The 14,418-nt window shown below is 40.8% G+C and overlaps 1 protein-coding gene across 3 annotated transcripts in view; it reads right to left on the bottom strand.

Annotated features, from left to right (window-relative positions):
- The window catches only part of dip2a (disco-interacting protein 2 homolog A), an 89,826-nt gene that overhangs the window by 22,613 nt on the left and 52,795 nt on the right, over positions 1-14,418 (bottom strand). For all 3 annotated transcript variants that reach the window (XM_030757392.1, XM_030757391.1, XM_030757390.1), the window contains exons 3-6: positions 9,235-9,354; positions 9,028-9,147; positions 5,192-5,455; positions 3,250-3,384 (exon numbers count right to left, since the gene is read on the bottom strand). In XM_030757392.1, the coding sequence (XP_030613252.1) occupies positions 3,250-3,384; positions 5,192-5,455; positions 9,028-9,147; positions 9,235-9,354 (639 nt within the window). The remainder of the gene's footprint in view (positions 1-3,249; positions 3,385-5,191; positions 5,456-9,027; positions 9,148-9,234; positions 9,355-14,418) is intronic.

Genomic DNA, 14,418 nt, shown 5'->3' on the forward strand with positions numbered 1-14,418 from the left:
ATTATTCCCGCCTCAATATGAGGAATGATAATCGTAGCCTCAATATAGAGACTCACAGATGTCAGCAAATTCCTGCAGGGACATTCCAAAAACTATTGGAACTGATGTGAGGGAATGTATGAAGAAGTGGGAAAAACTTGAGGGGGCACATATGTTTGCCTCAAAAAAAAAAAATAAATAAATAAAAACTGACCACAACAAAGAGTGGCGACCAAGGAGGGGAAAGTCCCAGCATTTTATTCGTTTCTATTGTGGCAAAGCACTGCATATAAAACACCAGGACACGACCCGCAAGGTAATTAACACATAATGCACCAGCACAAGCATGAATCCTTGCAACAGCGACGGCCACTCACGTAGGTTATGTCATAAACGCTACAAAGATTTACCGCAGAAGTCTAAATCAGCCAGGAGTGTGAATGTGTGAGAAATCTACCAGCTGCCACAAGGAGGTGAGAGTGGGATTATGATGAGATCACACTGTTGTTTTGCCACTAGGCTGTGGCTTTTTTTTTTTTTGCCTTTTTTTTTAATAACCTGCAGAGGAAAATTTCATATGAGAGTCATAGATGAAAAAGTTCTTCCTGTTTTATGTGTCAGCCAGGTTGGCTGATTTAGAATTTAAGAATCCAGAGTAAAGATGGCAAGAAAATTATAGGCTCTCTGCTGAAGGTGTGTTCCAGTTCTCAGGTTGCCCAACTATTAACAAATTGAATGAATGAAGAGGAACTCAGAGAAAGAGAGTGGAGCAGATTTAATCGACTGGTCAACCTGATTGCCTGCAGCAAAGTGCTGGTTTTCTTTCATAGGTCCCAGCTTATGTCAAGTGATATTTAAAACTGTCTTATATATGATGATGCTTGGCAAAGATATATTCAGGTCACCCACTCTCTGTCTCTCAGTACTAAACTCAAAGAAATACACCAAGCACAGAGCACCTCCTGTTATGAACAAAACAGACACTGGCATATAACCACTGTGCCTTTAATGTAGATTGGTAACTGGGAAATATACACAGTTTCTGAAGATTTCCATGTTCTGGTCCTACATAACTAAGAATATTTTCATAATATCAAAAACATATTAAATGTAAAAGGCTACTCCTGTGACAGACCGACCTGTATGGGGTGTATCCAACCTTTCGTCCTATGACAGCTGGGATAGGCTCCAGCCCTAACGTGACTCTAAATTAAGTAAGGATTTGTAAAGATCCAAGATAGTTTTCTATTGTGGCTGCCACCTAGCACAGAATCCTATTAGAAGATGTATATGTAAGTGGATTTATGAAAATATATATAAATATATATGGAAAAAAAAAGTTTTTAGGGTTCTTCCAATGGCGAAGCTCTCTGCCAAGTTAAAGGTGAACTGACAGCTTGTTGGATATATGGCTCCCTCTTATAGACTGCTGAGTGATGGGAAAGGGGAAAAGGGTTAGAGATCGAGTTGCCTGAACATCACTTTAACTAAGCAGTGGCTAGAATAAATACCTGTACAGTGTTAAGAAATGTTGCTCACTGTATACAGGTGAACATTTATTTATGTTTTTTTTGTTTGTTTTTTTCCCTTTACAGGATTTTAATCATGGCTAAAAATGAGCATTTGGAGTGCGTCCGCCTTTACTTAAAAGAAATACACTATATTGACAAAGTATTCCCTAATCTGTCTTCACACGCATATAAACTCAAGTGACATCCCATTCTTAATCCATAGGTTTTAATATGATGTTGGCCCACCCTTTGCAGCAATAACAGCTTCAACTCTTCCAGGAAGGTTTTCCACAGTCCACTCACAGTCTCTGCTCTAATTCATCCCAAAGGTGTTCTATCAGGTTGAGGTCAGGACTCTACTGACTCTGCTGACTCTACTGTAACTAAAGAGCCGAGCCCAACTCCTGATAAAGAAACCCACGCCATAATCACCCCTCCACCAAAAATTTACACTTAGCACAGGGCAGTTAGACAAGTACCGTTCTCCTGGCAACTGTCAAACCCAGACTCATCCACTGGATTGCCACACAGAGAAGCCTGAGTCATCACTCCAAAGAATACTCCACTGCTCTAGAGTCCAGTGGAGGCGTGCTTTACACGACTGCATCTGCACTTTGCATTGTGCTTGGTGATGTAAGGCTTGGATGCAGCTGCTCGGCCATGGAAACCCATTCCATGAAGCTCTCTACGCACTGTTCTTGAGCTAATCTGAAGGAGGTCTGTAGCGCCTGACTCTGCAGAAAGTTCTTTTACAAATGGTAAATGGACTAGTTCTTATATAGCGCTTTTCTACTCTGTCTGAGCACTCAAAGCGCTTATACAACACATTTACATTTACCCATTCACACAAGCACTTCCATGATTAACTAAGCTAAGTGCTTACTGTCTATCATTCACACACATTCATACTCCGACGCTTGCATCAGAGAGCAACTTAGGGTTCAGTATCTTGCCCAAGGACACTTTGGCATGCAGCCCAAAGCAGCCAGGAATCGAACCACTGACCTTCCGATCATGTTGGGACACCAACATTTTTGTATGGAGTAAAACTCCTATTTTTCCCCTCTTTTAACTCAGGCCATAATTAATGGACACAATGATTTACTGCTGTGGTGAAAATAATATAAAATCTGATTTATAAAAAAAAAAAAAAAAAAAAAGCCACCTTAAATATTTGGAGGAACAGTAACAGATAATGATGTATTTAAAACATTTATAATTTAAAATATTTAGAGCATTGTAATGCACTAAAACAACACCCTGTTTCTTATATTATTATTATGTACATGTTATATGCAGCACCCACTGCTTCACACTGATGGCAGTACTGGTTTCATAAAAGTCAACCCACAGTGTGATTGATGAATAATGTTTGGAAGCTATTTTATGCACAGGTTCACCAACAACCCGGTGAAAATTGAGCACAAATCTGAGAACCTAACAATCTGTTTTAGGTCTTGATTCAAATATCTGTTTGCCGCAAAGAAGCAAAACCATGACGCTATGGTTTCGCTGAGCTTTATTATCTGAGTGTTTTTATTAGTTAACTATTCCAAATAAAGCAGAAACATAGAGGATTTTTCAGGGGATTGGGGGTGGAGAGGTGCTCTGTTACCGTGGCAACATGAGCAGGTCAGTCAGCAGATTTTACCAGTCATACTGGCAGACTGACTGAGGAGAAGACAGAGGGACAAACAGCAGGGGACAAGGAAAAAGGGAGTTGTGTGTATGTGTGTGTATGAGTGGGCAGAAAACTCACCATCTGCGGTCTCCATGACGCTGGTGTGGTTGAAGCTGCGAGAAACGCCTCGTACCGAGGCCACTTGGGGCCGCTCCGCGTGATGCGAAGAGCGCTCCGACAGCCCTGTCACGTCAGGGGGCGCCGAGTGGTTATCTGTGATGAGTGGGGGTGTCGGGGGTTAAAAGGTCAGATTTAAGGCCAACTTTGGGTGGCCGTGACTACATTAAGAACTAAGTCATGGATTAGCAAGCAAGTCTGTACCCAGAATTTCTCCTCAGTTCTTAAAAAGATGCCTTACACCTATGTTTTACAGATCAGCTGATATCAAAATGCTAGTACACGCTTATTGGCCACTTCAAGCAAATCAATGGCAGATTTGCCACAAATTCTGCATTTAGAAGGATTGCAAAGGTTGTTTTTACCTGACACTGGAAATTGATGAAATAAAAGGCCTCTCAAAATTATGCATTTAAATCTAACTGCACAACTGCAACTACAAATAAACATAAAACTAATATTTCTGTGACAGGGTCAGCTGTTCTATTTTAAGTGGCTGTGTTGTGTGGTGAGAACTGGAGTTTACAGTCTAACACTGCAGTTGGAGCCTAACCTCTTTTCACCAACATGGTGTAGAGGCAGCCCACATTTTGACAGGTGTGATAACTGATTATTAGATCACATTACTAGGAAGAATTTGGGGTAATTTCCAAAGGAAGAAAATTATGGCAAACTGTATTTATAGAATTCATGCCGTACCAACTGATATCAGTGCTTCCAACTTTTGGGACAAGCACTTTTTTAATTTTGTGTTTTTTTGTGGAAATGCATGGAAGTGGTTCTTGAAGGAGTTAAAAAAAAAAACTCCATATTGAGAACTGGTGTTCCTGTAACTACATATAGTATGTTTTAGTGTCTCTTGCTGAAGTGGATGACAAAATCAGTGTCTAAGGGGCAGAGGGACAAGGCAATATGGGAGATTTATTTACAGCTTCATCCAGCACCAGTCACTGCAGCTGCTTTATGACAGCAGCCTTGAGGGGAAACGAGCTAGTGAGAAAAAAAAAAATCGGGCAGCTCCATCCTAATAGGATATCGTCTTGCCAGCAACACATACAGACACACATGTGTACACACACACACACACACACACAAACAAGTAAGCAAGACACCATCTTACATTGTAGCTGCAGCGAGACTAATGGTGATAAATCCACTGACTCTCATTAACTAGCTTGTGACACTCACGTGGCAACATGGAACAAGTGGTTTTGACAGATATGCGGCTGAGAGCTTCTTCACATGACTGAATGACAGTGAGACTGCAGACAGGGATGGCTAATTAGAAAGACGTGAATTAAAACACTGTCGTTGGCTCCCTTTTGTCTTGCCATCATCAAGTGCTTTTGTGTGTCTGGAGGGAGATAAGGCCTTAGGAAGTAACCAATGTGTAGGACAATGCTGTCTATCTGTGATTAAACTGCCGCAGTAGAAAAACGGTCTGTGGTACATAACATGGGTTAAGATGTCACCCTTGATATGATGACAAAACTGACTGGAAAGCAGTTTGAATATTTACCATATTTCTGCCAAAATCAAGAAAAGCAGGATAACGGAAAAAGTATAAGATGTATCATCAGACTGGTTCATTTGTATGTATATATCTGCATGTATATGAAATAATTTAAATCCAGACAGCTAAGAAGGAGGTTCTGCATTATTAAATCCCTGTTTGAACTTAACTGAAATGTGATAGAAATTATAACCCTCACTTGGCAGGGAATCATTTTAAAGATATGGTTTTCTTGCTTGGCTTAAGCACGTCATTTTGTGCTAGTATGAACAAGGTGAAAATTATTTAGGCAATGCAATGTAAGCAACTAGATGAAAACATTGTATCAATTAAAAGCAGTGGGGGATTGATACATGATGCCATCTGAGACTGTGTGCGTATGTCACTGACCTAGCTGGGTGTGTGCCATAAGGTCGGCCAGCGCTGTGGCTGCGGCATTGACGTTGAGGGCTGCGTGGGCAGTGGTGTTGGTGACGGATCTCCCTCCCGGGTGGGATGAGGTGGATGACGCGGAGGATGAGGTGGACGAACCCTGGATGACACGGTTAAACCAGTGCTCAACAGCTGGGTGGCTGTGGCCCTGGTAGGGCGTGGAGGTGGCCAGACGTCCCTGCCGGCGCAGCGAGCCCTCGTCTTCTGACGCTGAGGAGGTGTCTGTGTTTGACAGGTCAAGACAGGGCAGCGTCATAACAGAGGACAAAAACACGGGGCTGTCTACAAGACGGCAAAACCTGGAATACGTGCGCAGGGTTTGATGGATAATTACGCAGATGATATATTATTTTACTTATATATACTGACAGAGTACATATAAGTCAATGGATGGCAGGATGATTTTAATGGAGATGGAACTTAATTAGGTTGAGAGATGCTGGTTTTTAAATCTCTTTTGGCTTCCCTGCTATGTTTTTAATAACTGACCGCCCGTAAAAGTGGCCACACTGCAACTATATCTGTACTATATATGTGTAGAAAACGTCAACAGATGTATAAAGGGACAGACTGAGTGCTGCATATTTGAAGATGATGATGATGAATAGGAGGGAGAGTAAATTAGGTGCCTGGCATATTGAGCTGCAGTCATCAAAAATATGAATGATCAAAGACAAAAAAGATGGGAGCTTTTTTCTGTGTATGTCACTATTATCTAAGGCTGGTATTTCCACCTTAAGACAACTGCAATAACAATATACATACTGCACTTGCACACAATACAAACAAACTGCAGTCAGTATAACAAATTCCCGTTCTCATGTCACTTGGACTCAAACTCAAACCCAGACACTGATAATTTTACTGTCGCTCCCTCGAGGCAACTGTGAGCAGTTGGTCTCTTCAAAAATAGCCCAAACAGGAACAACTTCAAAGCAATGTAAGGATCATTTATAATGAACACATTCTGCTTCATCTGCCAAGCTCCCTTTAAGTTACCCAACAGCAGACTGGTCTTACATTATGAATTCTGCAGAGAACTGAGTTCAGTGAAAGGGCACTTCACCATCATGCATTTCAGGGAAAAAAAATTAACCTAATTGTTTGCAAAATCACCAGGAAATGTCAGTTTTTCCCAGTATTTATCCCAGACCGCATAAAACAGCACACCTACTCTGCAAATCCCAAGAAAACAATAAAAACCCATTCACACATAAAGAATTGCTACACTAAAATGCATCATACTGCTTTTGATTAACTGGAAAACAAGTCACTGAGAGGAGAGGGGAAAAAAGAAAAAGAGCGCTACGACTTCATGTGTGATCAGCACGTGCCTGATGGATGTTCTCTAAACTAATGAGCCTTCATGTAATTAATCCCACTAATCCCTCTCAGTACACAGTTTCAAGTAAAGTCCACCAAATTGAGACATTATTAAAGTACTGCATCTACTTTCATTCTTCTTGGAGAAGCTGTTAGAGGAAGGCTAAAGGAGGTGTGATTATAACAAACCAATTTAATGCCTCTACAGCCGGTGGACTCATGCGGCTTATCTCACATTTATGATTCAGTTTGTTATTCCTCAGCCTCACTCCAATCTGTCTCCCTATCTTGGTAACCTTGGCACAGTTACCCTGCAGGATACTGAAACTGAGGGTCAAAGAAGAGATGCAAATTAAGGGGTACAAGGATGTGTGTGTGTGTGTGTGGGGGGGATTTTTGTCACCAAAAAGTAGACAAAATCAGGCATTGAAGACTGAGCCAGAGAGATATTCAAGAGAGAAAACCTGAGCAGTGATAGAAGCAGATATGCTGAGATGTGCTTTACATGAAGCACCAATGAACACAAACAGGCAAATTAATGAAGCTTCAGCAGTTAAAAGCCTGAGCTTGTTTTCACTAATTTGTCTATAGGAAATTAATTTCTACTGGCAGAAGCAAGATCATAATGGAAAGTTTCTCTATCACTATGTACAAATTACATCCTACATATTAGAACCATCAATGTTCATCTATCCTTTTTTTTATTTAGTTTATACAGTTCATCATTTTTAAATGATCGTAAAGTGGTCTACTGCTGCTGATAAAGCTTGATTTATAGTCCTGTGTTGAATCCTCAGAGCCATCCCAGTTTTCCTTGTGCACCTGTGTGCCTACTTGGCTCTGCCACCTTAGTAATCCTTAGTAATCAAAGGGTTGGGCTTGTGCGCAGTTTTGAGTTAAATCGTCCCTTTAGAATTATAAGGTTCTATCTGACATTTTTGACAAAATTGACTTATTGTCATATTCTTATTCGTTGACCGCTAAATCAACAATATGTAAGAGATTTTTTTCAATTATATACAATTTTGGCCATTTTATTCACAAAACAAAAAGGTTCTATCTTCAAAATCAAGCTTTAACTTGGTATTATAAGGTTCTATTATTTAATATCTCAAAACTGGTTAGAATGCAGATAGAACTTTATAATTCTAAGGAGATGAAATGTTGATAGTATCAGGGTACAAACATGTCCACAATTATAATCTCAACATGTTGGTGTTTATAGGATATATTGCACAACACAGGCTGATAATACAGTAGTAATGCATTTTGTTAGGCAGAGTTTTGTTCAAAAGCCAGAGAATGTGACATGTTGAAATTTAAGCCAGATACTGGTGCTAGATGATAAGTGAGGGTTATTACACGTTACTACAATTCATCTTGAGGGGGGGATATGATGTTATGTTGTGGTCTTTCCAACTTAAGCAAAGCAGGGCGCAAACAACCAACCAACTGATTGATTGCTATTACTTTTTCACATTTTCCATGTATTAGTTCCAATGTTTTGTGTATACTGCACCTACTGGTCTGTAGATCAGTAGATTTATACTTAAAGTGTTGCACATTAAGTGCCAAATGGTCACTCAATGTGCATAAACCACTCAAGCCCAGGACCTGTGTTATATGGTACACCCCTTTTTCTTATCTCGTGTTTCTTGTCTGTTTCTTCTCTGGTGACTATCCAGATGAAATGTATAAACAAAACAATGAGTGCCATCATCTTTATAAAAGCAGCAGAGCACCAGATCACCTTGTATGTACAGTATGTGTATATCAGCTATATGTACAGTATGTGTCTTATCCAAGCACAGTAGTTCATGCAGAGAAACTCAGAACAACCATGAAAAGTCTCTCTCCTCCTTCTATTCATACCACTGTGTCTGAGCTCTTAATCCGGTTACTTGCTTCACCGCTGTGTCCTCTCTCTTTATCCAATACTTGAGGCTTTAAGGTCCCCCACTTGATAAAAATCACTGCAGTGTTTGAAAAGCCCTCTACAAAATCTTATACAGATTATTTAATGACATATGGAAAGACATACACAGAGCTTTTTTTGCCCTGAAACTCTTGGGAAAACAAGAAGCTGCTAGAAAGCAGTAAGAAAATCACATAAATTCTAATGAACTGCCCACACAATACAAACTGTTATGCAAACTGGCAAAAGGTCGACATTTCAAGATGATGCTCAAAATCTGGTTATGCATCCATTATGCCACTCATGTAGGAAGGTCTCTCTGGGAACACAACGGTCAGAACTGAGTCTTTTATAGTCATAAAGAATGGACACATTCATCACACCACACATTTTCTTTCCAGCAGCAAATGCTTGACATCATAATTTTCGATCAATGGGCACAATGGAGTTTTAGCATCCTACACTCCAGAGCTCATGGGAACGTATGAAACAAACAACCCAGTGAGAAAACAGAACAATCTGGGATGCAGGTGATTTAAAGGAGCATGGGTCTCACCTGGCGGTGTGCATGCCTCTACAGAAGACTGAACTAGCACGGACCGTCTCTTGGAGGGCATGGGCATCTTCCTTTCTTTGTACTTTGCCAAAGCTGCTTGGACGGCTTCTGTGTGCAGATCTAAGAAACACATTAACTTGGTTTATGTACAGAATAAAAAATGACCAGACATTTAAAAGTGTCTTGGCAGGACAGAAACATGATTACCAGATCTGAAGCGCTCATCCCGGGTATTGGCAGCCCGAGACTTGTTGGGTTTGGAACCTGGAAAAGCAGCTTGGGATGAGGCTTGAATCCTGTTGTCAATTTGCAGAGATGGATCTACACCTGCAGAGAAACAAGGCATGGAAAAGAAAAGTTTATAACAGGAACAATATATATATATATATATATATATATATATATATATATATATATATATATATATATATATATATATATATATATTCTTCAATAGTACAGCAATATCAATAACAGAGATAAGAGCCAACAAACTCTTTGCAGAATGTGCCCTGGACATAGAGCAATGGTCCACAACACTAGATAAAGTTTCCACAAGCTTAATGGTAATCCCTACTTAGGCGGCTCTCTTTGAGTGCAGTAGTTTAGAGTTGAGAAAGTATTCACTTTAATTAAACCAGCCTGTCTCACTGCTTTTCAGCTCCCTCCAAGTTTTCTAAGGGAAGCAAATGCAAATTACACAGACGTAACTGAAAGGAGGTGATTAAGCACCATGAATGTCAAAAAGACAACATCTTCTAACTGGAACATTCTAAAATTATCGAACCCACAAACCAGTCAACCTCACTGTGCACAACGCTGTCAGGCAGTGATTCACACTTTGGCTTATGCAATCCTCATTTGAGCTTCATTAACTAAGTAGTGGCGAGAATCCGAGGGGAAACCCAAGACTACTGCATAAAGGAGAGTCACAATACAATTTTCGTACCACTGGCTTCTCTTCTTCCTCTGAAGCTCTCATTGGGATGTATTAGAAGCATGTTGGAAGGATAAAAACACAAGCGAAACTCATCAAAAAATAATGATGAGCACAGAGGATTTAAATGAGTCCAAATGAGATAAATGTAAATTTAAAGTTTGAACCGAGCAAACCTTTTGACAGAGGGGTGAACAATGGACACTTTGATAGTGAACCATTTACATAAAATATCCCATTGTGCAACAGAGCTAATTATTCTTTATGTTTAAACTTTAAATGCACACAGAAATGATCAATAATAAAATGAGCAAATTAAAGAAATACATAGCCGACATTTTTGTAACAAGTATTTTAAGCAGTGCCAGGAGACAAAAAAGGCTACAATTTAAAAACAAAACAATTCAAACTAGTGCCACGTTTTTATTGATTCCTGACAATTATGAAAGGATAAGATATTAAAAAAATAACATCACATATCAAAGCTTACAGAAAACATAACTGCAAAAAATAGACTGCCTATCCAGTTCACGGTTAGGAGGGCTCAAGCCTATCCCAGCTGTCACAGAGTGAGAGGCGGAGTACACCCTGGATAGACTGCCAACCTGTCACACAGAAAGACAGACAACCATTCACCCTCACATTAGCACATACAACCGATTCAGCATCACCAATTAACCTAACATGCATGTCTTTGGGAGGAAGCCGGAGTACCTGAGAGAACCCACGCAACCACAGGGAGAACATGCAAATCCACTAAGTTCAAACATCAGGACCTTCTCGCTGTGAGGTGGCAGTGCTAGCCACCACACCATCATGCCATCCACAGAAAGATCTACTAACTTTTTTTTAGTAGATCATATGTCTGAGACCAACGTGTAAGAGTCAGTGAGAAACACAGTAGTACAAATATACAGAACTGAACCTTCTGCTAAATTACTGGCTATACATCAGAGACTGCAGCTTCTTTTAGTATTGGTATCTTTATTTTTTTGTGGATATTTTTATTTGTGTGCACACAAATCTGACCAAATTCTCATTAGTCAGAAAAGTGCAAATCTATTATTTTTGGTAACAGGAAGATTGGACTACCAACAAAACCAGGGTCAACTCTATTGTTCACACATTTGCTTGGAGTCTGTTCCAAATAATATGACACCATTGGAAAAACTTGACATCAATTCTGTAAAGAATTTTTTATGGACAAAATTTCTAGGCGTAGCCAAGTGGTGGAAGGCTTCTACCTTGGTGGCCTCAGAATATCATCTCTGCTTTTTGTGGATGATGCTTTCCTGTTGGCTTTATCAGGTGGTGGCCTCCAGCATGCACTGGAGCAGTTCTCAGCCGAGTGTGAAACAGCAAGTATGAGAATTAGTACCGCTAAGCCTGAGGACATGGTCCTCAGCTGGAAAAGTGTGGAGTGCCCACTCCAGGTCAGACTTGCTGCCTGAAGTGGAGTTTAAGTATCTCAGGGTCTTCTTCACAAGTTGGGGGGGGGGGTTGGGACAGTGCACCAGTCCATTGTAGTGAATAGAGAACTGAGCATAATAGTGAAGCTGTCAATTTACTGGTTCATCTATGTTCCCACCCTCACCTATGGTCACTTGCTTTGAGTAGTGACTAAAAGAAACGAGATCACAGATACAAGCAGCTGAAACGACCTTCCTCCGAATGGAGGCCTCTCCCTTAGAGACAGGGTGAGAATTGCAGCCATCCGGGAGGGGCTCAGAGTAGAGCTGCTACTCCACATTGAAAGGAGCCAGTTGACGTGGTTCCGGCATCTGACTGGGATGCCTCCTGGGCATCTGTTGGGCGAGGTGCTCTGGGCATGTCCTACTGTGAGGAGGCCCCCGGCAGACCCAAGTCACGCTGGAGAGAATATATTTCTCGGTTGGCCTGGAAATACCTCTGCGCTAGCCTGGAGGACGTGGCTGGGGAGAGGGAGGTCTGAGTTTCTCTGCTTAGGCTGCTGCAACCCTGCAACCTTGCCCCAGGTAAGTGGAAGATGGATGGATGGACAGAAGGAAGGAAGGAAGGAAGGAAGGAACTTTTTGGTGTAGCTTTACTTTGTTAAAAACTGAAAAAAAAATGTGTGAATAAACATTGATACAAATTATATACCACACATCATGGACCGATATGATATATTATCTAAAAAACAGCAGGCTAGTATATATGCATTAGGATATTGTAACAACATTTTTGCTTTTTGTTTAGGGTTTTAAATGTGAAAATATCAGGGTTTGTATGTGTTAGTAAGTTTGGTTTAATGTTTTATGGTTGCAGATGCATCCAGTCATATCTTCACAGCTTCAGTTTCGGTCAGTAGCAGCGCTTAAACCAAGACCAAGCTGGATGGGCCATGCGTCCTCTCTCTTATGACAACAGAAACAATTTTTACCTCTTTTCATGATCAAAAAGGCTAGCAGGTAGCATGAACTCAGTGAACTTCCTGATTTAGTTCATTCAAAAATGGCATGCACATTTTTCACCTTATTCAACTGATTGCACGGAGAGCTGGTTCATTTTCAGACCAAATTTTCTTTAGTTAACTACAGCCCTAATCAACTATTCTGTACATATAAAAAAAATGATAATGTACCAATATTGTAATGGAGATTCTAAATTATTCCTGAATAAGTGGCCTAATAAGAATAGACAGTAACTAATAAATGTTGACTTGACAGACATAAGAAGCACAAAACATGGACAAAAAATCCCAACATTAATAGTGCAATTAAAAAAATAATAATAACCTTGAGTACCAGACTGTTGTCAGTACTGGGGCTGTTCTGGTGTTGTGGTCTCTTTTAACCTGATCCAATGAACCACACAGAGTTGCTACCCTTGCCAGTCTACCATTTAGAAAACAGGTTGTTGGGGACAGACCACACCGCATGCAGCCAGCTAGAACGAGAATTTAGCTTGCTGTTCCATCAGACATCTAGCCAGCAAGCTATCAGGCCGCCCTGGCTTTTCAGCAGCAGCTTAGTGGGGGATCATTGAGCTCCACACTGTCAGCAACTCTCAGACAGCAGCAGCAGACATGCTGCAAAGCTGAGCAACATTCACACAATCTAACTAATTCTACAAAACAACATGAGTTTTACACATTAGACAATACAAAATAAGGCCTGAGGACAATTAAGGACACGCAGCGTATGGTGTCTGACTCATAAACCCACACAAGCATATGCGTCTCCTGAGCATGGATACACACATTAATATATGCTGGTCCCTCATATAGCGCTCTGACAGCTCAGTTGTACAACGGCCTTTCCCCACCTCCCGGAGGAAACAGGTCTATAAAACAAGCCAGGACACCAGACCCGGTTGCTGGGCAGAACACACTACAGATACACACCACACTGAGCCAATAAGAGGCGTGCTCCATCACAGCAGATGTCGTTATTGGTCCACAGCGGGCCCTGATGAATTTTTACCACCTGTCTGATGCCAATGCTTACTTACGGCATGGCGGTTGATGACACGTGTGTATTGCTTCCAAGGCTCAAATGTGCTTAGCAAATAGCGCCATTCATAAAGTGAAACTGAAGGAAAAAAATAAGAACAATAACTCAAGGCTACTCACTGTAGAGGTTTAATTTGATGCTAATAAACCTTCTTTCACACACAGACAAGAAAACTATCCAATTTTATTTCATAGCAGGCCAACAGCAATAGCTTGCAGTAAAGCCCAAACAATGAAATACAAACAAGGGATGACAACTGGGAAATATAAAGCAGTAAAACAGCTTATAAAATTTTAGATGGAGGCCAGCAGAAACATATAGTCTACTTAACCATTTTAACTGTGCAGCTCCTAAAGCCAAACCACCAAACTACTGATTCACGGAAGCAGCATTAAATAACACATCTATTCATCCCAATAGGTGCATATGTTGTATGTGACGAATATCACTAACGCCTGAGCCAGTTCACTTCTGCTCTGTATCTATAACTTCTCCAATTTATGTGCTAAAAAAGTACTGAATGGAGTAGAGAGTGAAAGATAGGAAAAAAAAAAAACACACACACACACACACACACAAATCTATGATGACAAGAAGCTCGAGAACGAAGGAGCTGATTCGCCTTAAGCTAAATAACAGCCCTGCTAACTTCAGTGGAAATCCTTGTGCGAGAAGCCCACACCAGACTCCGGTTTCCACTTAGGCTTGGTGTTGAGAGATCAGGCCAAACCAAAGACTGCTCTGGACACCAGATAGATAGAGGAGAAGCATGAAGAATACAGACAGCAACTCCTTTTTGGGATTGACCGCAAACCACCTCGATTTATAGAAGTCCAGAAGCAGCAGAAGTGACTGCACAACCGGGGCAAAAAGCACGCTTGATGGACAAAACTGGAAGAAGCTCCCTGCTCTGTCAAATACCATGGATGAACATCACACCGCCTCTCTTCTCAAACACCTACTGCCTAACACAGGTCGGTG

Source organism: Archocentrus centrarchus, chromosome 21, assembly GCF_007364275.1.
Source record: "Archocentrus centrarchus isolate MPI-CPG fArcCen1 chromosome 21, fArcCen1, whole genome shotgun sequence".
Lineage (NCBI taxonomy): Eukaryota > Metazoa > Chordata > Actinopteri > Cichliformes > Cichlidae > Archocentrus > Archocentrus centrarchus.